This window comes from Ornithorhynchus anatinus, chromosome 14 (genome assembly GCF_004115215.2).
Source record: "Ornithorhynchus anatinus isolate Pmale09 chromosome 14, mOrnAna1.pri.v4, whole genome shotgun sequence".
Taxonomy (NCBI): Eukaryota; Metazoa; Chordata; class Mammalia; order Monotremata; family Ornithorhynchidae; genus Ornithorhynchus; species Ornithorhynchus anatinus.
In genome coordinates this window covers 45276141-45300414 of record NC_041741.1, presented here as the reverse complement: position 1 = coordinate 45300414, position 24274 = coordinate 45276141, and the positions used below count along the sequence as shown (strand labels likewise).

The 24274-nt window shown below is 52.1% G+C and overlaps 1 protein-coding gene across 3 annotated transcripts; it reads left to right on the top strand.

Annotated features, from left to right (window-relative positions):
* Positions 1–2407: 2407 nt before the first annotated feature.
* On the top strand, positions 2408–23752 carry JOSD1 (Josephin domain containing 1). Of its 3 annotated transcripts, none has more exons than XM_029078800.2 (5): positions 2408–2655; positions 9677–10515; positions 19884–20012; positions 20183–20377; positions 21435–23752. In XM_029078800.2, the coding sequence occupies exons 2-5, from the start codon at positions 10331–10333 to the stop codon at positions 21532–21534; spliced, it is 609 nt and encodes a 202-aa protein (XP_028934633.1). In that variant the 5' UTR covers positions 2408–2655; positions 9677–10330; the 3' UTR covers positions 21535–23752. The 3 variants fall into 3 exon arrangements, with proteins under 3 accessions (XP_028934633.1, XP_039769957.1, XP_028934632.1); XM_039914023.1 differs by lacking the exon at positions 2408–2655 and adding an exon at positions 7704–7723; XM_029078799.2 differs by lacking the exon at positions 2408–2655 and adding an exon at positions 7789–7969.
* The last annotated feature ends 522 nt before the right edge of the window (positions 23753–24274 follow it).

Here is a 24274-nt window from a genome sequence, read left to right as displayed (position 1 = left end):
AGAAGTGAAGTGACTTGCCCACAGTCACACAGCTGACAAGGGGCAGAGGCGGGATTCGAACCCATGACCTCTGACTCCCAAGCCTGGGCTCTTTCCAGTGAGCCACGCTGCTGCTTACCAACTAACCGATAGGCCTAAGGCGGAGGTTGGATTGACAAGTCCGAGAGCCAAGAGGGTCGCCTCACAGATCCTAATAAGAATAATAATGATGGCATTTCTTAAGCGCTTCCTCTATGGCAAGCACTCTTCTAAGCGCTGGGGAGGATACAAGGTCATAATAATCATGTTGGTATTTGTTAAGCGCTTACTATGTGCAGAGCACTGTTCTAAGTGCTGGGGTAGATACAGGGTAATCAGTTTGTCCCACGTGAGGCTCACAGTTAATCCCCATTTTACAGATGAGGTAACTGAGGCACAGAGAAGTGAAGTGACTTACCCACAGTCACACAGCTGCCAAGTGGTCATCAGGTTGTCCCACGTGGGGCTCACCGTCTTAATGCCCATTTTACACATGAGGTAACTGAGGCCCAGAGAAGTGAAGGGACTTGCCCAAAGTCACACAGCTGACAAGTGGTGGAGGCAAGATTAGAACCCACGACCTCTGACTCCCCAGCCCGGGCTCTTTCCACTGAGCCACGCTGTGGAAACCCTAATAATAATAATGATGATAATAATTTCGGAGCGGTTACTCTGTGCCAAGCTCTATATTATTGAAGCAGTGTGGCTCAGTGGAAAGAGCCCGGGCTGGGGAGTCAGAGGTCGTGGGTTCTAATCTAATCCAGAGGTAATCCCGCCTCTGCCTCTTGCCAGCTGCATGACTTTGGGCAAGTTACTTCACTTCTCTGGGCCTCAGTTCCCTCATCTGTAAAATGGGTATTAAAACTGTGAGGCCCACATGGGGCAACCTAATCACCTTGTATCACCCAGCGCTTAGAACAGTGCTTTCCACATAGTAAGCGCTTAACAAATACCACCATGTATTGTATTTTACTAAGCACTGGGGGTAGATACAATGTAATAGAGAAGTAGCTTGGCTCAGTGGAAAGAGCACGGGCTTCGGAGTCAGAGGTCATGGGTTCAAATCCCGGCTCTGCCACGTCAGCTGTGTGACTGTAGGCAAGTCACTTAACTTCTCTGTGCCTCAGTTACCTCATCTGTAAAATGGGGATGAAGACCATGAGCCTCACGTGGGACAACCTGATGACCCTGTATCTATCCCGGTGCTTAGAACAGTGCTCTGCACATAGTAAGCGCTTAACAAATACCAACATTATTAACAGACCCTCCCCCACATGGGGCTCACAGTCTAAGTAGAAGTGAGAAGAGGTACTGAATCCCCATTTTGCAGATGAGGGAACTGAGATACAGAGAATTTAAGTGAATTGCTCAAGGGCATATGTGGCAGGCAAGTAGCAGATGAATACCGATATGATAGCGCTACAAAGCAAATATACATAGTAACTGTGATATTCGTTAAATGCTTACTACTTGCCAAGCACCATACCGAGAGCTCAGATAGATACAATGCAATCGGGTCCCTGTCCCTCACAGCTTAAGTGGGAGAAAGAACAGATATTTATTTCATCCCCATCTTACAGATGCACAGCTAGGTTAAGTGATTTGCCCAAAGTCCCACAGCAAGCGAGTGGTGGAGACAGGATTAGAACTCAGATCTCTTGACTCCCACAGCTGTGCTCTTTCCACTAGGCCACACTGCTTCGTCGAAGACATTGATTTGTAAAAGGGCAAACAAGTAGGAAAAGCAGGAACCAAGCCATGTAAACGGGCCTCACCACATTCCTGGTTGGCCGTCTACCTCAGAATATGGCGTTTTCTCAAGAGGTGTATTTTTCCAGAGTTGCAGGAGGCCTCCTTAGAAGAACTACAAGAAGGAAAGACTTCCACTCCCCCAGAATAAAGCTTCAATTTCAAATTTCTGGAAAATCCAAGTCTAAGCCCTTACTTTCCAGTGAAAAAGTAAAAGGTGTGGGAAAATTCCCAGGTCTCCTACTCTCTGCTCAATTATCAAAGCAAGAAACACAATAATAATTATGGTTTTGGTTAAGCGCTTACTATGTGCCAGGCACTATATTAAACGCTGAGGTGGATACAGCAAACGGGTTGGATGCAGTCCCTGTCCCACATGGGGCTCACAGTCTCAATCCCCATGTTACAGATGAGGTAACTGAGGCACAGAGAAGTGAAGTGAGGAGCCCAAGGTCATACAGCAGACAGGTGGCCGAGCCGGGATTAGAACCCATGACCTTCTGACTCCCGGGCATTGTGCCATAAGGAACTGCAATGTCACCTAGTATTACAAATACTCTCAGAACAGAGTTTTCTGATTTGGGAAATCCCTCTATCTTTACTTGAAATTATCCCTTTATCTTCATTAGAGCTGCTGAATTATCCCTCCTGCGCTGTTACTTCCTGCTACAAAGGGACGGGTATCCTATCTGGAATGAGAATTAATTGGCCTGAGGCACTACAATAGCAGCTCCGGGGAAGCATGACTTTCTGCAGCGCATGAGTATTACAACACTAAATAAATGTTAAGGAACGATGTACGAAGATCAAGCTTGATGGCTTTTCAATCTCTCGTTTTCTCCACGTTCAAGGAAGTGCCCAAAGGCAATCACCAAAACTTGAATTAAGGTAAGATCCCTTGGCTGTCAGTCTGCCTGTTCTGAGATGAAGTGCTGAAAAAGCCCTCTTCTCTGACCTACCTAACTCAGTTACCGCATTTTGAGAGAATGAGGCTAGACGATAGGTCTGTAAATCCTAAAGTACCTAGATTGGGTTGCAGGACGAAGGGAGAAAACAAAGTACCTTCAGTCAAGTCAAGGCAAGTCGCTTAACTTCACTGTGCCTCAGTTTCCTTATCTGTAAAGCGTGGATAAAATGTCCGCTCTCCCCCCAACCCCCTGTCTTAGAGTGTTGTCTTATCATCATCATCAAAATAATATTTACTGAGCGCTTACTGTATTCAGAGCACTGTACTAACCATTTGGGAGAGTACAACACAGTCGGTGGACACATTCCCTACCCACAACAAGCTCATAATCTCTTGTCTTTTGTGAGAGAGGGACTGGGCCTGATCTGTCTGCATGGTGTGCGCCCCGGCAGTTAGCATAGTGTTTAGCCTTTTGACTGTGAGATGATTGCGGGCAGGGAGTGCCTGCTAACTCTTATGTCGTACTCTCCCAAGCGCTTAGTACAGTAATCCCTAGATAAGTACAGTTGAATTAAGTGCTTAAGAATTCATCATCATCATAATAATGTTGGTGTTTGTTAAGCGCTTACTATGTGCAGACCACTGTTCTAAGTGCTGGGGTAGATACAGGGTAATCAGGTTGTCCCACGTGAGGTTCACAGTTAATCCCCATTTTACAGATGAGGTAACTGAGGCACAGAGAAGTGAAGTGACTTGCCCACAGTCACACAGTTGACAAGTGGCAGAGCTGGGGTTCGAACCCAGGATCTCTGACTCCCATCATCATCACTCTTAGACTGTGAGCTCCGTTAGGCCAGGGTCAGCCTGCAGCAGCATATTTTTAATGCCTCAGTGCCGTGCTTGGCACTGTGGATGATGATGACGATGGCTCCCACTGGACAACCCAAATAGTAGCATGGACTGTGTCCACCTTGATTATCTTGTGTCCTCCCAGTGCTTAGTTCAGTGCCTGGAACATAGGAAGGGCTTAACAAATACCATCTAAAAAAAAATACTCCCAACTGTGAGAAGCCGTCCAAAAATCGGTTTGCACAGAGCCATTCTGGGAGAATATGGATTTGAAAAGCATCCTCGGAGCCCTGAAAACTGGAGATATTGGGAGCAGGGAGCAGCGGGGCTCAGTGGAAAGAGCACGGGCTTGGGAGTCAGAAGTCATGAGTTTGAATGCCGGCTCTGCCATGTCAGCTGTGTGACTGTGGGCAAGTCACTTCACTTCTCTGTGCCTCAGTTACCTCTTCTGTAAAATGGTGATTAACTGTGAGCCTCACGTGGGACAACCTGATTACCCTGTATCTACCCCAGCGCTTAGAACAGTGCTCGGCACATAGTAAGCGCTTAACAAATACCAAAAAAAACCCCAAAACTCCACCGGCCAAGGCAAAGGGAGATAGGAGTTGAGCCCCCCTTTTCCTCTGCTCCTCCTCCCCTCCCCATCTCCCCGACTGCCTCCCTCTGCTCTACCTCCTTCCCCACCCCACAGCACTTGTGTATAGTTGTACATATTTATTATTCCATTTATTTTATTAATGATGTGTCTATATCTATAATTCTATTCATCTATTTTGATGCTACTGATGCGTATCTACTTGTTTTGTTGTCTGTCTCCCCCTTCTAGACTGGGAGTCCGGTGTTGGGTGGGGATTGTCTATCTGTTGCCCGAATTGTACTTTCTAAGCGCTTAGTCCAGTGCTCTGCACACAGTAAGCGCTCAATATATATGATTGAATGAGTGAATGAATGAGTTGCTTTTAAAAAAAAATGTTGGTATTTGTTAAGCGCTTACTATGTGCACGGCACTGTTCTAAGCGCTGGGATATACAGGATAATCAGGTTGTTCCACATGAGGCTCACAGTCTTCATCCCCATTTTACAGATGAGGGAACTGAGGCACAGAGAAGTGAAGTGACTTGCCCACAGTCACACAGCTGACAAGTGGCAGAGTCGGGATGCGAACCCATGACCTCTGACTCCCAAGCCCGGGCTCTTTCCACTGAGCCATGCTGCTTTATTGTTTGTTTGTTTTAGGATATTTGTTAAGCGTTTACTTTACGCCAGGCAGTGTACCTAGCCTTGGGATAGATACAGATTAATCAGGCTCGTTCATTCAGTCTTATTTGTTGAGCTCTTACTGTGTGCAGAGCACTGTACTAAGCGCTTGGGAAGTACAATTCAGCAACAAATAGAGACAGTCTCTGTCCCACATACGGCTCGTAGTCTTTATCCCCATTTTATAGATAAGGGAATTGAAGCACAGAGAAATGAAGCCACTTATTAATAATAATAATAATAATAATAATAACGTTGGTATTTGTTAGAGCTTACTGTGTGGCAAGCACTGTTCTAAGCGCTGGGGGAGATGCAAGGTAATCAGGTTGACCCACACGGGGCTCACAGTCTTCATCCCCGTTTTACAGATCAGGTAACTGAGGCACAAAGAAGTAAGTGACTTGCCCAAGGTCACACAGCAGACAAGTGGCAGAGGTCAGTCAATCAGTTGTATTTATTGAGCTCTTACTGTGTGCAGAGCACTGTACTAAGTGCTTGGGAGAGGACGATATAATAATAGACGCATTCCCTGCCCACGACGAGTTTAATAATAATGTATTTAAGCACTTACGGTGTGTCAAGCACTGTTCTGGGATTAGAACGGGAGATAGACATTAATATAAATAAATTACAGCTATGTACAGAGCAGACGGGTGGAAGAGTCAGGATCAGAACCCAGGTCTGCCGAGTCCCAGGCCCATTCTCTGTCCATCAGTCTACCACGCTCTTTCCACTAGCAGAGGGTGCCTGGGCCTGGGAGTCAGAGCATATGGGTTCGAATTCCGACTCTGCCATGTGGAGAAGCAGCGCGGCTCAGTGGAAAGAGCCCGGGCTTGGGAGTCAGAGGGCGTGAGTTCTAATCCCAGCTTCCGCCACTTGTCCTCTGTGTGACTTTGGGCAGGTCACGTCACTTCTCTGGGCCTCAGTTCCCTCATCTGTAAAATGGGGACTAAGACTGTGAGCCCCACTGGGACAACCTGATCACCTTGTATCTCCCCCAGCGCTTAGAACAGTGCTTGGCACATAGTAAGCGACGGGCTTTGGAGTCAGGGCTCCTGAGTTCGAATCCCAGCTCTGCCACTTGTCAGCTGTGTGACTGTGGGCAAGTCACTTAACTTCTCTGTGCCTCAGTTCCCTCATCTGTAAAATGGGGATTAAGACTGTGAGCCCCACGTGGGACAACCTGATTCCCCTGTGTCTACCCCAGCGCTTAGAACAGTGCTCTGCACATAGTAAGCGCTTAACAAATACCAACATTATAACAAATACCATCATTATTATTATCATTATTATGCGGCCCTCCGGCTGAGCTATTCAGTGCTCAGATCAGTGCTTCGCTAATAGTATGCGCGGCTCAGTGGAAAGAGCCGGGCTTGGGAGTCAGAGGTCATGGGTTCGAATCCCTGCTCTGCTACTTGTCAGCTGTGTGACTGTGGGCAAGTCACTTCACTTCTCTGGGCCTCAGTGACCTCATCTGGAAAATGGGGATGAAGACTGGGAGCCTCACGTGGGACCACCTGATGACCCTGTATCTCCTCCAGCACTTAGAACAGTGCTCTGCACTTAGTAAGCGCTTAACAAATACCCACATTATTATAGTAAGTGCTTAAGAAATGCCGCCATTATTATAGAGAAGCAGCGTGGCTCAGAGAAGCAGTGTGGCTCAATGGAAAGAGCCCGGACTTGGGAGTCAGAGGTCATGGGTTCGAATCCCAGCCCTGCCACTTGTCTGCTGACTGGGGGCAAGTCACTTCGCTTCTCTGGGCCTCAGTTCCCTCATCTGGAAAATGGGGATGAAGACTGTGAGCCTCACGTGGGACAACCTGATGATCCTGTATCTCCCCCAGCTTTTAGAACAGTGCTCTGCACATAGTAAGCACTTCATACCAACTTCACTTCTCTGGGCCTCAGTTCCCTCATCTGGAAAATGGGGATGAAGACCGTGAGCCTCACGTGGGACAACCTGATGATCCTGTAACTCCCCCAGCGCTTAGAACAGTGCTCTGCACAGAGTAAGCGCTTAATACCCACATTATTATAGTAAGCTCTTCAGAAATGCCGTCATTATTATTATTATACATCTACTGGGGCACATGGGGCGAATCGCTTCACCTCTCCGTGCCTCAGTTCCCTCATCTGCAAAACGGGGCTCGAAACTGGGGGACGGGGACTGTGTTTTATTATGCATTCATTCAATCGCATTTATTGAGGGCTTACTATGAGCAGAGCACTGTACTAAGCGCTTGGAATGGGCAATTCGGCAACAGAGGGAGACCATCCCTTGCCCAATGATAATAATGTTGGTATTTGTTAAGCGCTTACTATGGGCCAAGCACTGTTCTAAGCGCTGGGGTAGACATAGGGGAATCAGGTTGTCCCACGTGGGGCTCCCAGTCTTCATCCCCATTTTACAGATGAGGGAACTGAGGCCCGGAGAAGTGAAGTGACTTGCCCACAGTCACCCAGCTGACAAGCGGCAGAGCTGGGATTCGAACTCATGACCTCTGACTCCCAAGCCCGGGCTCTTTCCACTGAGCCACGCTGCTTCTCACGGTCTCACGGTCTAATATAATTATATTATTATATCTACCCCAGCGGTGAGAACAGGGCTTGGCGCATGGGAAACGTTTAATAGCACAGTTATTGTTATTATAAGTAGTAATGAGAACTACGGGCAAGAGGCTGAGTCGGGGGGCCGGGCCCAGGCCGCACATGGGGGGGGGGGCGCGCGCATGCGCACCCGCACCGCAGCCCGCCCCCCCCCCCCGGCCCCGACTTGGTTGATCCCGCCAACGGCCGTCCTCGCGCCGCCGCTTTGGGTGACGTCAGCGCCCCCCCTCCCCTCCGCGTGACGCGCGCGAGGGGGCGGGGCCGAGCGGGGGGAGGGGCGGGAGGGCGGCTCCGGAGCACGCGCCGAGCCACGGGCCGTGACGTCGGGCGCAGGTGCGCGTGCCCGCCCTGGCGCCCGCCCTCGCCCCCGCCCCCTCCCCTCCCCTCCCGGCCGCGCGCGCGCGCCCCCGCCCTCCGTCAGGCCGGACGCTCGGACGCTGCTGCCCCTGTGCCTGTCCGTGTCCCTGGGCCTGTCCGTGTCCCTGTCCGTGTCCCTGTGTGTCCCGTGTCCCGGCCGAGCGGTGTGTGTGTCGGGGTGTGTGCGGGCCCCGGCCCCCGCGGAGGTGGGGCTGGCGGCGGGTGAGTCCGCGGCGGACGGACGGACGGACGGGCGAGGGAGGGACGGAGGGAGGGAGGGACGGAGGGAGGGAGGGGAGCCGTGCGGCCCAACGGGAGGAAGCTGCCCTCTCCGCTCCCTCCCCCCATCCCGTCCCGTCCCGTCCCGTCCCGTCCCGTCCCGTCCCGTCCTTTCCCTTCCCTTCCCCCACCGGCCGGCCGGGAGCCCCCCCGCTCCGGGAATCCCGGCCCCACACCCAGCCCCTCCCTCTCCTTCCCCCATCCCCTACCTCCCCCTCCCCCTACCTCCCCATCCCCGCATCCCCTACACCCCCTCCCCCCATCCCCTCCATCCCCTCACTCCTATTCCCCCATCCCCTACACCCTCTCACCCCTATCCCCCCATCCCTCCACCCTCTCTTACCCATCCCCCAGACCCTACACTCTTTCACCCCATCCCCAGCCCTCTCACTCTCATCCCTACACCCTCCCATCCCATCCCCATCCCTACATGCTCTTTACCCATTCCCCAGACCCAACACCTTCTCACCCCCATCCCCACGCCCTCTCACCCTAATCCCTACACCCTCTCTTACCCATCCCCCCAGACCCTTCACCCTCTCACCCCTATCCCCACGCCCTCTCATCCTCATCCCTACACCCTCCCACCCCTATCCCCCATCCCTACATCCTCTTTCCCCATCCCCCAGACCCTACACCCCCTCACCCCCACTCTCCAGACCCTATACCATCTCACCCCATCCGCTGTCCCTACACCCTCTCCCCCTCATCCCTACATCCTCTTTCCCCATCCCCCAGACCCTACACTCTCTCACCCTTATTCCCTGTCCCTACAGCCTCTCGACCCCACCCCTACAACCTCGCAGCCCCAACCCTACATCCTCTTAGCCCCTACCCAACACCCTCTCACTCCCATTCCCTCTTCCCTAAACCCTCTCACCCCTATTCCCACATCCCTAAACCCTCTCAGCACATCCCCCAGACCCTACACCCTCTCACCCCCATCCCCTCCATTCCTCTGTCCCCCATCCCTACACCCTCTCACCCCTATCCCCCCACTTCCCTCTACCCTCTCACCCTCATCCCTTCTGTCGCTACCCCTCCTCACCCCCATCCCTGCCACCCCATCCACGCTTCCTTTGAAAAGGACTTTCTCCATGCTGTTCCCTCCCCCCCCCCCGCCCCTCCACAAACCCTCCTGGGCCTTGTTTCTGCCAACCACAGGCTTAGCATAAAAACCTCTCCTAGGGGCAAGACCAGGATTTGCTTAATGAAAGCAGCCAGGCCCTAGGAAGTCTCTCCCAGTTCTCCCTCTTCCCTGCAAGCTGACCATACCTGCTAAGAATAATGATGGTGGAATTTGGGGAGCGCTTACTCTGTGCCAAGCACTGTACTAAGCACTGGGGTAGTTACAAGGGGTCTTTCAGGTAAAATAGAGTCCCTGGCCCCCATGGGTCTCCCAGATTTAAGGGGAAGGGAGAAGAGGAATTTAATCCCCATTGTACAGTTGGGGAAACTGGAGCCCCGAGAAGTTAAATGGCTCGGTCAAGGTCACCCATCGGTCAAGTGGCGGATCTGGGATTAGGATCCAGGCCCCTGCCCTTTCCACTAGGCCACGGGGCTTTCTCCAGGGCCGGATCTGCATCCTCATATTTTTGTCATTTAAAACAGAAAAGATATGAAAGCTGATTGTGGTTTTCTCATTGACAGGGACCGAAAATGAGGCATTGAAGTGCTTGAAGTGCTGGTACCGTGCGCCCCGTTTCCAGGAACGTGGCATGAACTCAGCAGGGTGCTCCGGACCCTCCTTGCCAAGGGGATGGAGAATGAACGTCCCCTGAGGCGTCCCTGAGGCTGCCTCGCCCTTTGCCACCTGGAGTCAGTCCCGGGGGTCAGTTTTTATCAGCCACGTTGGCGCCTTCACCAGAGTTGCAGACCGAAAGAGATGGAAGAAAAGGAACGATGTGATTTATTCCACTTTGACCTGTCCCGCTAGGGAAGTATGGTCGTCACGTGTGAAGCGGGAAAACCATCGAGAAAAAACGTGTCTCTGGAGGGAGGCGGGCGGGGAGGAGAGGGAAAAATGCCCCCGCGTTTTTTATGACCTTTTCGATGTCCGGCACTTTGGCAGCAGAGACGGTGGCAAAATAAAACGGAAGCACAAAAGTTATTCTGTGTCGGGACAATAGGGAAGGGGGATTCGTTCTGTCGTCTTCATTTCCAACCTCTCCGGTGACAAAGCGTACACCATGGACCCCTTGGAGTAAGGTGAACCACGCTCATCCCGTAAGACTGAAAACATTGCCTGCTTCCTCCAGAGGAAGGGGGAGGGCATTTCAGACATCCGTCTCTGGAAGAAACACCATGAGTTGTGTGCCATGGAAAGGCGACAAGACCAAGTCGGAATCCTTGGAGCTGCCCCAGCCAGCGGTACCCCGGATCTACCATGAGAAGCAGCGCCGAGAGTTGTGTGCCCTCCACGCACTGAACAACGTCTTCCAGGACGGCAGCGCCTTTACCCGGGAAACACTGCAAGAGATTTTCCAGAGGTAGGGAAACGGCACCTGACCTTTATATTTGACGCTTTGACACTTAGCTCTTTCGTGGGGGGGCGGGGAGGCCAGAGAGAGTGATAATAGTACTAGTGATGATGATAATGGTTTTCGTTAAGCGCTTCCTCTGTGCCAAGCACTGTTCAAAAACGCTATGGTAAATACAAGCTAATCAAGTTGGACACAGTCCTTGTCCCATGTGGGGCTCACAGTCCTAATTCCCATTTTACAAATGAGGGAACTGAGGCACAGAGGAAGTGGAATGACTTGCCCGAAGTCACAGCAGAGCACTCACTATGTGCCAAGCACCGTTCTAAGGACCGGAGTAGTTACGGTTTAATCGGGCGGACTGTTCCACGTGGGCTTACAGTTTTAAGGAGGAGGGAGTAGGATTTAATCTCCATTTTCCAGATGAGGTAACTGAGGAACAGTGAAGTTAGGTGATTTGCTCAAGATCCCACAGCAGACCAGTGGCAGAGCCAGGATTAGAACCCGCGTCCTCTGATTCCCAGGCCCATGGTCTTTCCACTAGGCCACGCTGCTTCCCAGAGATGGAGACGCCATGAATCCCTTTATCTTTTTAAGGGTAATACAGATTTTTGGGGGGGGCTGAGGAGCAGTTCTTGGGTGAGGCCAGAACCTCTTGTTGGGATCCTGTCAGATTTTCACCCCTTAGAGAAAGGTGGGCACCGCTCATACTGAAGAGAAGCAGCGTGGCCTGGCAGATAGAGCACAGGTTCAGAAGTCAGAAGGACCTGGGTTCTAGTCCCAGCTTTGCCTCTGATCCACTGCGTGATCTTGGGCAACTCACTTCACTTCTCTGTGCTTTAGCCAGCTTGTCTGTGGGGATTAAGACTGTGAACCCTAGGTGGGACATGGCCTGTGTCCAACATGATTATTTTAACAAATACCATAAAGAAAGAGAGAGAAAACAGAGGACTATTCAGAATGCTGGGAGAAAGCAGTGTGGGTGAGTCAAGTGACTGGTCCCCTTCCCTTTGAGCCGGGCTTGTCCAGCATGAAGGTGATATAGAGCTGACCACATCTCCTTTCGGGTGTGAGGCCTGGGTGACGAAAACCCATTCTTTAAAAAAAATATATATATATATAGGCCTTTGATTGAGATGATGCCAATCCTGGGAATGCTGACTAAATTTTTATAGGAGTGCTTGTTTTCCTAATGGAAATGAGATCGACTCACATTCCGAGGATGTAAAAGCCGTGGTTCATGAAGTAGGGGCGATGTCTTTCTGTCTACCAGACTCGCCCCGTGCCGACCATCAGAGCCGGGGGGCGGTTTTCAGGATTCAAACTGCAAAATTGGGTTCGCTTTATTTAAAGGGGTGACTTTGTGAGGTCTTTCCAAGCCGTCTTTCAGTATTGATGAGGAGTAGCTCTCCATTTGAGTACAAATGAAATCACATCTCCTCCACAAATCCTTCCTGATTCATCCCGCATCTCCCCACCCTCGTTCCTCCCCACGCCCATTTCAGCCTCGATACTGTAAACTCCCCCTCTAGACTTGTGAGCTCCCTGTGGGCAGGGAATGTATCTACCAACCCTGCTGTATTGTACCCTCCCAAGCACTTAGCACAGTGCTTCACACCCAGTAAGAGCTCAGTAAGTCCCACTGACTTATTGATAGTTGAGGATCGCCCCGTGCTTCTGCCGGTGGGAGTAGAGAGCAAGCTGCGTGGCCTGTCCACTGGCCTGTCTCTTCGTCCAGTCGTTAAAAGGTTGTCGTCCATTGTTTCAGCTGGACACAATTAGTTGCCTCCCGGTCATGGCTTTGTAAATAAGCACCGTCTGCCCGTCTTCGACCAGTGACACCACTCTCCTCAGGGGGACGTAGCTGGGGAAAGCAGTTAATCCCTTTATTTTCCGAAATCAAAAATCAGTTGTTTCTACTCAAGGGGCAATTATCTGTTGCAGGCAAGGGCCTTGAGGCTAGATTTCCCAAACCACCGTGGCCCTGCATTTTTTAAGATGCCACCGGGTTCCATTCCAGGCGGAGAGTGTGGGCCAGTGACTCAGACTCAGGACCGAAAGGATATTTTGAACGCGTCTGTTCTCCAGCAATCAGCAGGAAGTAGTCTCCGAGGGCCCTTCCAGGCCCTTTTTTTCCGTAGCTGGAAGGCTAGATTCCCTGCCCGATTGAACCAAAAAGATAACAGGCGTGGGTTCCGCTCTCCGTCCACCGACGGCTATCCCTTAGTTTCCCCGGCTGTAAAAGGCCTCGGGTGGCCGTTAAAAAAAAGGGCTCCCTTGACAGAGCAAAGGAATACCCAAATCCCCGTTCCAAAGAACTTGCCGTTGAACTGCGAACAAAGTACTGTAAGAGAAGCAGGAGCGGGGACAACCGCAGTGTGGAAAATGGAAAGGTCAGCGGTGGAAGGATTGATGCAATTTGAAGTAAGATCCCCTGGTGCCCAGGATATGGAAGGCACAGATGAGTACATCATAAGAGGAAGTAGCATGCCGGATGGAGAAGGAGAAGTCAAGAGAGCTGAGCTGGAAGAGAATAAGGGGTGAGAGGTGAAGATGAAATAAAAGCAGAGAAGGGCTGCCCTTAGAACTTCCTAGATAAGAGGATAAGATTGGACTGAATATAAAGAGGAGCGAGGACTTTGATGTAAAAGGTAAGAGGAGCTGAAGAAAGATTTCCCCTTCTCCCTCCCTCCCTTTCTGTTTCAATCCCTTTCTCCCTTGCTCTCTCAATCCATCAGTGGTATCTATTGAGCACGTACTGTGTACTAAGCACTTGGGAAAGTACAGGCTCCCTTCCTGTGGTTCATTCATTCAATAGTATTTATTGAGCGCTTACTATGTGCAGAGCACTCGCCCATCCAGCCTTTTCTCTCTTTGCCGCAGGTGGGTTTGGGTTACACCAGAGAGAGTGCTGAGGAGAAGGTTTAATAATAATAATAATAATAATTATGGTATTCATTCATTCATTCAATAGTATTTATTGAGCGCTTACTATGTGCAGAGCACTGTACTAAGCGCTTGGAATGTACAAATCGGCAACAGATAGAGACAGTCCCTGCCCTTTGACGGGCTTACAGTCTAATCGGAGGAGACAGACAGACAAGAACAATGGCAATAAATAGAGTCAAGGGGAAGAACATCTCATAAAAACAATGGCAAATAGAATCAGGGTGATGTACATCTCATTAAACAAAATAAATAGGGTGATGAAGATATATACAGAGACGAGTACAGTGCTGAGGGGGTGGGACGGGAGTGGGGAGGAGGAGAGGGAAAGAGGGGAGAAGAGGGTTTAGCTGTGGAGAGGTGCTTACTATGTGCTGAGCACTGTTCTAAGCGCTGGGGTAGATAGAGGGTAATCAGATTGTCCCCTGTGGGGTTCACATTTTTTAATCCCCATTTTTACAGATGAGGTAACTGAGGCACAGAGAAGTCAAGTGACTTGCTCAAGGGCACCCAGCAGACAAGAGGCAGGGTGGGCATTAGAACCCACGTCCTCTGACCCCCAAGCCCGGGCTCTTTCCACTAAGCCACACCACTTCTCTCAGGGGTTGATGTAAGAGGACAAGTATTGGGAATAAAGACACGTAAAACCTGTAGAGAAAGAGAAATAATCTCCTGCACTTGAGCATTCAATTCAATCTGACAGCGAGAAGAGGTCACATGGGGATTAGTTTTCAATCTAGGAAATGCAAGGTCTTGGGGAAAGGACCAAGCGAGAGACAAGAGTGGATGGAAGGTTGAAATTATGGAATGCTAGAGTACGATCTGCCTAGGAGTAATGTTTATTGGTGTTTGTTTAAAGGTTTACTGTGTGCCGAGCAGCCTATCAGGCCCTGGGGTAGGTAGAAGGTAAGCACAGGGATACAGTCCCTGTCCCACGTGGGGCTTGTAGTCCAGTGAAAGTCTTGAGAGAAAAGCAGAAGGAAATAGAGTATCAAGGTGGCCTAGATGTGTCAAATGTTTCGCCAGCCTCATCTACATTCTTTGCTGTTGTTTTTTGAAATGGTACTTGTTAAGCGCTCTCTGCCAAGTAACATAACATGCGCCGGGGTAGATACAAGATAATCGGGTTGGACACCGTCCATGTCCCACACTGGGCTCCCAGCCTAAGAGGGAGGGAGAACTGGTATCTTATCCCCATTTCACAGACGAGGTAACTGGGGCACAGAGAAGTGACTTGCCCACGGTCACACAGCAGACGAGCGGCGGAGCCGGGACCAGAACCCGGGTCCTCCAACCCCCAGGCCTGGGCTCCACCCACTTAGGCCGTGCTGTTTCTCATTTATGCCCGAAAAGGAGACCCAAGTTCAACCCAGTCGCAGCAAAATGTAGCATTCCCACACAAATACAAATGCCCATGCAAATCTAAAAATAAGCCAGAGGAAGAAAAGGCAGAGATTATGATATTTTCAGCTTCGCCGTTATTTCTTGTAGGTTGTAGACATGTGCTGGTTACATTTGCACCGTGGGAGAGTCAGCTGAGTCAGAGGAGAGAGTATGGGGGAATCGGCGTTCTGGGGAAAGGCGGCAGGCGGTGCTAGGTCAGAAGAAGCTTTTTAGAGTGACCAGTGGCCAGTTCCACCCGTGGGCATTCGGTGTCGAGGCCGATGAGACCAGGAGGATGGTAGGGGCATCCTGGAAAGGTTCAAAAATAATTAGGAAACGCGTTAACGGGACAGGTAGGAGCCGAGCGCGACTGGCAGAGTGAGTTCTGAGCCTGGGTTATTTGGTGATCTTCTCCGCCCCGCCCTCGGGGTGCAGAAGTGTCAGAGTGGGTGAAGTTGTCTCCTGTGTGACCGTGGGCAAGTCATTGAACTTTCCTGAGCCCCAGTTACCTCGTCTGTAAAATGGGGATTAAGACTATGAGCCCCATGTGGGGCAGAGACAGTGTCCAACTTGATTAGCCTGTATCTACCTCAGCGCTTAGAACAGCGCCTGACACATAGTATTCCCAGCTCTGCCACTGGCCTGCCGTAGGCTCTGCAGGGAGTCGCCGTAGCCCTTTGGGCTTCTGTCTTCTCATCTCATCATGAGGACAAAATAGATTTTGGGCCCTAGGTGGGACAGAAACTGTCCAATCTGTTGATTTTGTAATCTCCCTCGGCACTTAGCAGATAGCGCTTTATAGACATCAAAATGATGAAACATCAGTTGTGTGAAGAAGGGAGAAAATGGTAAGAAAATGTGAGAAAAACACACATATTCCCCCAAGCCTCAAATATATATATGTGTGTATATATATTTGTGTGTATATATATATATATATTTGTGTGTATATATACATACTTAAATATGGACATATATAAATTGAGAGTTTATAGTGTGCAGAGCACTGTATTAAGTGGTTGGGAGAGTTAAATGGAGTTGGTAGATAGATTTCCTGTCCACAAGGATCTTACAGTCAGGAGGGGGAGACAGGTATTAATAGAAATAAATTACGGATATGTGCATAAGAGATGTGGGACTGAGGGTGGGGTGAATATCATGTGCTTCGTTACCCTATTTATTTTGTTAATGAATTGTACATCGCCTTGATTCTATTTAGTTGCCATTGTTTTTACGAGATGTTCTTCCCCTTGACGCTGTTTATTGCCATTGTTCTTGTCTGTCCGTCTCCCCGGATTAGACCGTAAGCCCGTCAAACGGCAGGGACTGTCTCTATCTGTTGCCGACTTGTTCATCCCAAGCGCTTAGTACAGTGCTCTGCACATAGTAAGCGCTCAATAAATACTATTGAATGAATGAATGAATGAATGTGCTTGAAGGTACAGATCCAAGTGTATAGGTGATGCATAAAGCAGAGGGAGTCGGGGAAAAGGAGGCTTAATCAGGGAAGGCCTCTTGGAGATGGGGTCTGAATAAGGTTTTGAAGGTGGGGAGACTGGTGGTCTGATGTATATGGAGGGGGGAGGGAGTTCTGGGACAGAAGGAGCATGGCTCAGTGGATAGAGCACGAGCCTGGGAGTCAGAAAGTCGTGGGTTCTAATCCTGGCTCCTCCACTCGTCTGCTGTGTGATCTTGGGCAAGTCATTTCACTTTTCTGGGCCTCAGTTACCTCATCCGTAAAGTGGGTATAGACACTGTGAGCCCCACATAGGACAGGGACTGTGTCCAACCCGATTTACTTGTATCCACCGCAGCTCTTAGTAAGGTGCCTGGCGCATAGTAAGTGCTTAACAGATGCCACAATTATTAATTTACCATTATTAAGGAGGACATGGGAAAGGGAGCAGGGCAAAATCGAGGCACAGTGAGCAAGACCCCCCTCCCTGCCCCAAGCAGAATTGGGTTGGATTCCTCCCCCGCCCCTCCAACCCCATACTAGGCTCCGGTTTGGATCTCAGAGCAGAGAACCTTCAAGCAGAGAACCTTCACCCTTGTTAGATTCTCTCTCCGAAGCTTCCCTGGCTTCCCTCTCTTCCTGAAATCGGCACTGGAACGTGGCAGAAGATTTAGTGGAGAAGCTAACGAGTCTAATTCCTCCTTGCAGACTCTGGCTGAGACCCAGTGCCTTCCTCCCTGCAGGCATCTCACTGGAAAGGGACATCCTCCAACCCCACCTTTTAGCATTAGCAACACACTTCTTCAGTTACACACCATCCACAGGATCTCTGAGCTGGAAGGAAACAGGAGGATCTTCCTGAATGGGGCCCTAGGGCTGGCGACATTTAGGTGGAGTTAGTGGTTTTTAGTTGGCAACAGCTATCAGGTTGCTCTCCATGTCAGATCCAGCCCCAAGGGGGAAGTACCAGTCATCGCTTAAGCTCTGCCTCCCTCTAACGCATCCCCACCCTGAGGGGAAGAAGGGAAATCTTGCGAGAAGGGCCAGAGGAAGTTATCCCTCCTTCAACAGTCGTATTTATTGAGTACTTACCGTGTGCAGAGCACTGTACGAAGCGCCTGGGAGGATACAACATAACAGTTTGCCCGCAGTGAGCTAGGATTGCAGCTCTGGGCTTGCTACCTGGTGATGGGCTGGGAGAGGCCAGGGTTGCCTCTGTCCCTTCTCCTCCGCCTCCCCTCACGCCCAACTTCACTCACCCTTACACTTCTGCACCCCGAGGGGTGGCAGGGAAGGTCACCAAATTGGGCCGAAGTCTCCCCCAGCCAATGTCTGGTATCGGATTCAACCTAGGCATCCATGCGGAAAGCAGAGCGCTGTCTTTATTGACCCTGCTGGCTTGATTCACCTGGCCACTTGGCTCTGTAGAGCTCAGTATAAAGCTTCCTCCCCCGACCCTTGTTCTGTGTAGATAATAATAATAATGTTGGTATTTAAGCGCTTACTGTTTGCAGAGCACTGTTCTAAGCACTGGATTCTAATAATTAATTCTTATTAATTCTAAGATTTCCCCCATCGGTGAAAAGCTCAACTTACCAGCAGCGGTGCCATCTTGTAGGGCCTCATGGTCTGACTGTAAGCCCCTTGAGGACAGGAATCTTGGCCGTTAACCCTACTGTACTCTCCCGAGCACTTAAAACAGTACTCTGCACACAGTGAGCGCTCAGTAAATACTGTTGGTGGATGGCACTGTCCTGGGTCCCAAGATTTGCCCTCCGAAGTCAGGTGGCCTTAAATTTCCCCTGAACTTTGAATCAGGGTGGAAGTATGTTTCGCTCCTGATCCCAACTTGGAGTGGTCGGGGGGAAGCAGCGTGGCATATAGGATAGAGCATGGGCCTGGCAGTCAGAAGGTCATGGGTTCTAATCCCAGTCTGCCACTTGTTTGCTAAGTGACCTCGGGCAAGTCACTTCACTTCTCTGGACCTCAGTTCCCTCATTTGTAAAATGGGGACACTGTGAGCCCCACTTGGGACAGGGATTGCGTCCAACCCGATTCGCCTGTATCCACCCCAGTGTTTAGTACGTGTACGTTGCCCGGCACATAGTAAGCGCTTAAGAAATACCATCAAAGGGAGTAGGGGGGGACCCCTTTCCCTCTCCCTCCCCCCCCCCCGCCCCATCCCACCCCCTCAGCACTGTACTCATCCGCTCAACTGTATATATCTTCATCACCCTATTTATTTTGTTTAATGAGATGTACATTACCCTGATTCTATTTATTTGCCACCGTTTTTACGAGATGTTCTTCCCCTTGACTCTATTTATTGCCACTGTTCTTGTCTGCCCGTCTCCCCCGATTAGACAGTAAGCCCGTCAAAGGGCAGGGACTGTCTCTATCTGTTGCCGACTTGTCCATTCCAAGCGCTTAGTACAGTGCTCTGCACATAGTAAGCACTCAATAAATACTATTGAATGAACCTTAGGCAGCGCACCCCCTCCCCGCCAGTCTCAGGCCTCAGGGTGGTTCTTTTCCTGGGGTCGGAGAGCGTGGCCACTGAAACACAACGGGAGCGGCTTGCCTCCCTGAGTTGTATTTATTCAGTCCACGCCAGTGCACCCTTTGGACTTAAGCTGCCCAAAGGTACAGGTCCCAAATCCAAAAGAACCACGGAGCTAAAACGCAGAAAACAAAGGACCAGTCCTCCCCAGCAGAGGTTGAAACACCCCCCTCAGCAAACCGACGGAAAAGGATGTGTTGCCCCACACCCTGAGCTCAGCAGCCCGAGGCTGGCAGGCACTTCCCCAGAGAAGGTGCTCCCAAAGACTCCATTTCCCGATAGGAAGGGGGTCCGCACCGTGAGGAGGAATCCCTTGGGGTGGCCTTAAAGGTCACGGTGGTGCAGGCACAAGGAAAGAGATTCTCTCGGCGGTAACTGGCGTGAATCTAGCGAAGCAAAATTAGAACCCATGACCTTCTGACTCCCAGGTGCCTGTGCTCTAACCACTACGCCAGGTTGCTCCTCAAGATAATAAATACCAACATTATTATCTTGAGGAGCAACCTGGCGTAGTGGTTAGAGCACAGGCCTGGGAGTCAGAAGGTCATGGGCTCTAATTCCGGCTCCACCACGTGGCTGCTGTGTGACCTGGGTTAAGTCACTTCACTTCTGTGTGCCTCAGTTACCTCCTCTGTAAAATGGGGGTTGAGACTGTGAGCCCCATGTGGGACAGGGACTGTGTCCAATCCAGTTGGCTTGTATCCACCCCAGCGGTCAGTACAGTGCCTGGCATCATAGTAAGCGCTTAACAAATACCATAATTAAATACCATCATTAATTAGGGACCATTTAGGGCATCGGAGACCGTAATGGACAGGCTGAATCGCACTCTGAGGCAAAGGGAGGGGTTTTGAAGCTAAGATGAGGGGTAGACAAGCGTAAAAGGAGCAGGGGGAACCCTCTCGGGCTGCACCAGGATGGCACTTGAGCTGTCGGGAAGCTTTGCAAAGGGCCAACGCGGATCGGTGGCCGGGAGGGACGAAGGAGGTTCAGAAACCCTGGCAACCGGCCCCCCCTCGGCATGTTTTGCAGGCTGTCTCCGAGCACCATGGTGACCCCCCACAAGAAGAGCATGCTGGGGAACGGGAACTATGACGTGAACGTCATCATGGCGGCACTTCAGACCAAAGGCTATGAGGCGGTCTGGTGGGACAAACGCAGGTAATCCAGACCGGGCTGGTCCGGGTGGGGGCTTTGGGCCTGGGAGTGAAAAGCCACTTCCCTGTGTAGTCGGGGGACTGGTGGGAACTGCCCAGGCAGGGTGCCGGGACCCACTCACTAACACACATTCTTTTTCTCTCTCTCTCTCTCTCTCTCTCCACCTCCCTCAGGGATGTCAACGTCATCGCCCTCTCGAACGTCACGGGCTTCATCATGAACCTGCCGTCCAGCCTGTGCTGGGGCCCGCTGAAGCTCCCCCTCAAAAGGCAGCACTGGATCTGCGTCCGCGAGGTGGGAGGCGCTTACTACAACCTCGACTCTAAACTCAAGCTTCCTGAGTGGATCGGAGGCGAGACCGAGCTCAGGTAGGTCCCGGCCCTCCCCACTCCCCGCCTGGGGCCCCAGTTTGGCCTGTCGACGGGATTGGACCTCCCAGTTCTTGGTCTGGGAGTCCTCTGACCTGGGGAACTTGCGTCTATCCCAGTGTTTAGTTCGGTGCCTGGCACGCAGTAAGCGCTTAACCAATACCGTCATTAAAATGATAGTAAGGGGGAATGGGGCTTAGTTTTTACCCAGGCTATAAATACTCGAAGATGGCCCACACGAGGGCAGGGAACACATCTACCAACTCTCCCGGTATTTGTTAAGCGCTTACTATGGACCAGCCACTGTAGTAAGCACCAGGGTAGATGCAAGCCAGTCAGGTCCATGTCCCTTGTGGGGCTCACAGTCTTCATCACAGTCTTCATAGAGAAGCAGCGTGGCTTAGTGGAAAGAGCCCGGGCTTGGGAGTCAGAGGTCGTAGGTTCTAATCCCGGCTCTGCCACTTTTCTGCTGTGTGACCTTGGGTAAGTCACTTCACTTCTCTGTGTCTCAGTTACCTCATCTGTAAAAATGGGGATTAAAAAAATGTGAGCCCCAAGTGGGGCAATCTGATTACCCTGTATCTCCCCCAGCGCTGAGAACAGTGCTCTGCACATAGTAAGCGCTTACAAATACCATCATTATTATTATTATTATTCATCCCCGATTTACAGATGAGATAACTGAGGCCTAGGGAAGTTCATTCATTCATTCAATAGTATTTATTGAGCGCTTACTATGTGCAGAGCACTGTACTAAGCGCTTGGAATGAACAAGTCGGCAACAGATACAGTCCCTGCCGTTTGACGGGCTTACAATCTAATCGGGGGAGACGGACAGAATCGGGGGAGACGGACAGAATCGGCAGGGTCACACATCAGACAGGCGGCGGAGCGGAGATTAGAACCCAGGTCCTTCTGACTCCCAGGCCCGTGCTCCATCCACTAGGCCGGACTCTCCCAAGCGCTTACTACAGTGCTCTGCACACAGTAAACGCTCAGTCAGTACGACTGACTGACCATCATGATTCTTATTATCACCTCCGCCTTCTCCCCACAGGAAATTTTTGAATCACCAGCTGCGAGGAAAGAACTGTGAACTGCTGCTGGTGGTGCCGGAAGAGGTGGAGGCCCAGCAGAGCTGGAGGGCTGACGTGTGAGCCAGCTCCGCCTTTGCTCCCCTCCCTCCCTCCCTCCCTCCCACTTCAGCCCCTCTCCCCCGGGCCCGGGCTCACCTGCCTCTTCGCAGTGGGGGTTCTCGCCCTTCCCAGCTCGTTCAGCCGCGAGGAGGACCCCGAGGGCCCGCTTCCCGCCTCCGGTCGGCTCTCCTTGGAAGGCTCCGCGCTCCTAGGTCGAGCGAGCAGCCGAGGGAGCAGAACCCTCCGCCGATTTCTAAGAGGGGCTGAGACGGGGAAAGGGTGATCCCGGCAGAGACGTCCTCCCCCCCGCCCCCGGCCCCCTCTGTGAAGGCCTCACGTCGGACTGGACACGACCTCCCCTGGAATTCACCACCGCCGCCCCACCCCGCCACAGCCTGGGGTCCGCCCAGAGATGCTGCCTCCACTTTCCCTTCCCTGTTAAAGCGGTGGGTCTGAAGACGTTCGCCGAGCCCAGGCCACCGGCCGGAAAGGGCCCGGAGTCCAAGGGTCTCTCCTCAGGAATCCATCTCTGATGAAACCGTAGCAACGATACAGCTCGCTGACTCAGAGCCGCCCCCCGCCACCGATAGCATTGATCTGTGCAGAGATTTGACGAGGGGGGTGACAGACAGTCCATCACAAGAAAAAGAACAATCTTGAAGGAGGTTTGATATAACTCTGTTAAAAAAAAAAAAATCAAACGGCACTAATCGGATCCGCAGAGCTCAGGAGCGATGGGGCGGAAGGGTGAATATTCAAAGCCAAGCTTCACCCGACCCTCCGGTGGCTCAGTGTCAGTAGTTCCTCGCCCCAGCCTTCGTCCCCCACCCTCGGCCCCCCCACCCCCCTCTATATCACTACATTGCTTCGGAAGCTCCTAGGGGAGAAAGGAACCACCGAACTTGTCTCTTGGAGAAACACATCCCTGAAGGGCGTCGGGCACATCCGCCCTTCAAAAACCAACCGATCGAGAACGGTTTTTGTAAGTGTCAGAAAGTACAGCTCCAGGAGTGGCTGGACTAGAGGATGAACGGGGAGGGTCTGAGGCACTACAGAGAGCAGGCCTCCCCCCCCCCCGCCCTCCCCCGCGCTGTGGGAAGAGGACGTGTGTGTCACTGGGGCAGAGTTTAATGACGAGTCTCCCGGGTGAATCAGCTGTGGATCGGCTTCCGCCCGGCTCCGGCCGACGGTCGTCGGGCCCGGCTCCCGTAAATCGGGGCAGGCGAGGAGGGCAAGGACCGATCATTTGGTCCGTCGCCCCCCCAAGCGCAATCGCGGCTGCCCCGGGCGAGGAAGGCGGTAGGAACCCGGGCCTCTCCGGCCGGCCCTTAAAATCCAGGAGCGCTGGCGGGCGGACGGACGCGTGAACCTTGGGCCAGCCTCTCTCCGGCAACCTTGCCCACCCGGAGCCCGAGCCGGCTGGCGGGACGGAGCCGGCGATGGCGGCGGCGGCCCTCCCCGCCCCGCGACCGGAGCGCATGTTTACACACCAGCACTCTCTGCACATGTATCTTCAAGCCAACAAGGCCTCTTGACGCGGAGGAAGGGGAGTAGGGGGGAAGACCGGAATGGCCGGAGCCCCCCAGCGCCCCCGCCTCCCGACCGGCGGCCGCAACGTCTCTCACGCGGTCCTCCGCGCGCCGGACCCGCTGCTTGCGCCACAGGACCGCCTCCCTCCCCGCCCCGGCCCCACCCTGCACGCTAACATTCCAAGCCACCATCACCAGCCGGAGGGCACGGCCACCCTCGGTGACCTCACGGACGGAGCCGCGGGACCCCCAGTTCCGTCCACGAGAGCAAGCCATCTCTCCCGGGCCGGAGCCCGCCGGGGCCCCGACCACGGAGCCCGTGAGCCAGTGGAATATGCAAAGACACTCTACAAACCTTTCAGGGCTGGTTCCTCCGTTCACATCCAACTCTGGTGCTCAGGGACAGGGAGTCGGGGACGGGGCTGACGCCCGAGGGCAGGGAGCCTCGGTCCCCCGAGAGGAAGGGAGACCGCCCGGCCCTGCCTCCCGCCAGCGGCCTAAAGCCAACCGCTTATCCCTTCGTACTTTTCTCGCTTTGCCCCCGCCTTCCGTTGGCCTCGTGCTGGGTCTGTTTACAAAAAAGATGTATTTTGTTTAACCAAATATTAAACCCGGACTCTCCGTCTATGTCCCGTTACTCATCTGTCCACCTGAGTTCTGTAAGTATGTAAAGGAAAAAAAATAAATAAACCTCTTTTTCTTTAGTACAACGGCGCTGCCTTTGTGAAGGGTGCTGGATTCGCAGGCTAGAGGCCTCCCACCCAACATCAGACCCAAGCTTGGGTCTGCATCTTGGGGAGAATCGGCTTCGACGCCCCTGCGGGGTGATAGCCTAAGGTTGGACAACTTTCTCAGAGCCCTTAACCGGATGATTTAGAAGCTTTTAGCAGACATCGGTGGCTAACACACCCCCTGGTAAATCGGAAAGGTGAATGTGAGCTGGATTGGGGCCAGGGCTTGCTTAGTCACAATCCAGAAGGTCTTGGAATAGGGTGAATTCTCCAGTTCAAGAGCCATACTGGGAGTTGGACTTTTTTTGAGGGCTGCCCGCTCTAGAACTTTACAGATAAGACCGTAGCAGCCCACTGAGACTCCACACACTTCCTCCGGGAGACAGGTATGTATACCGGCAGTAAGGTAATAATAATAAATATGGTATTTAAGTGCTTACTTTTGTGCCAGGGTGGATTATAAGCAAATCGGGTTGGATACAGTTCCCGTCCCCCGTGGGG

Coding starts and splice junctions, on each gene's coding strand:
- JOSD1 (XM_029078800.2), top strand. CDS start 10,331: ATGAGTTGTGTGCCATGGAAAGGCGACAAGACCAAGTCGGAATCCTTG. Junction 20,013..20,182: donor GTCTGGTGGGACAAACGCAG/GTAATCCAGACC, acceptor CACCTCCCTCAG/GGATGTCAACGTCATCGCCC. Junction 20,378..21,434: donor GGAGGCGAGACCGAGCTCAG/GTAGGTCCCGGC, acceptor TTCTCCCCACAG/GAAATTTTTGAATCACCAGC.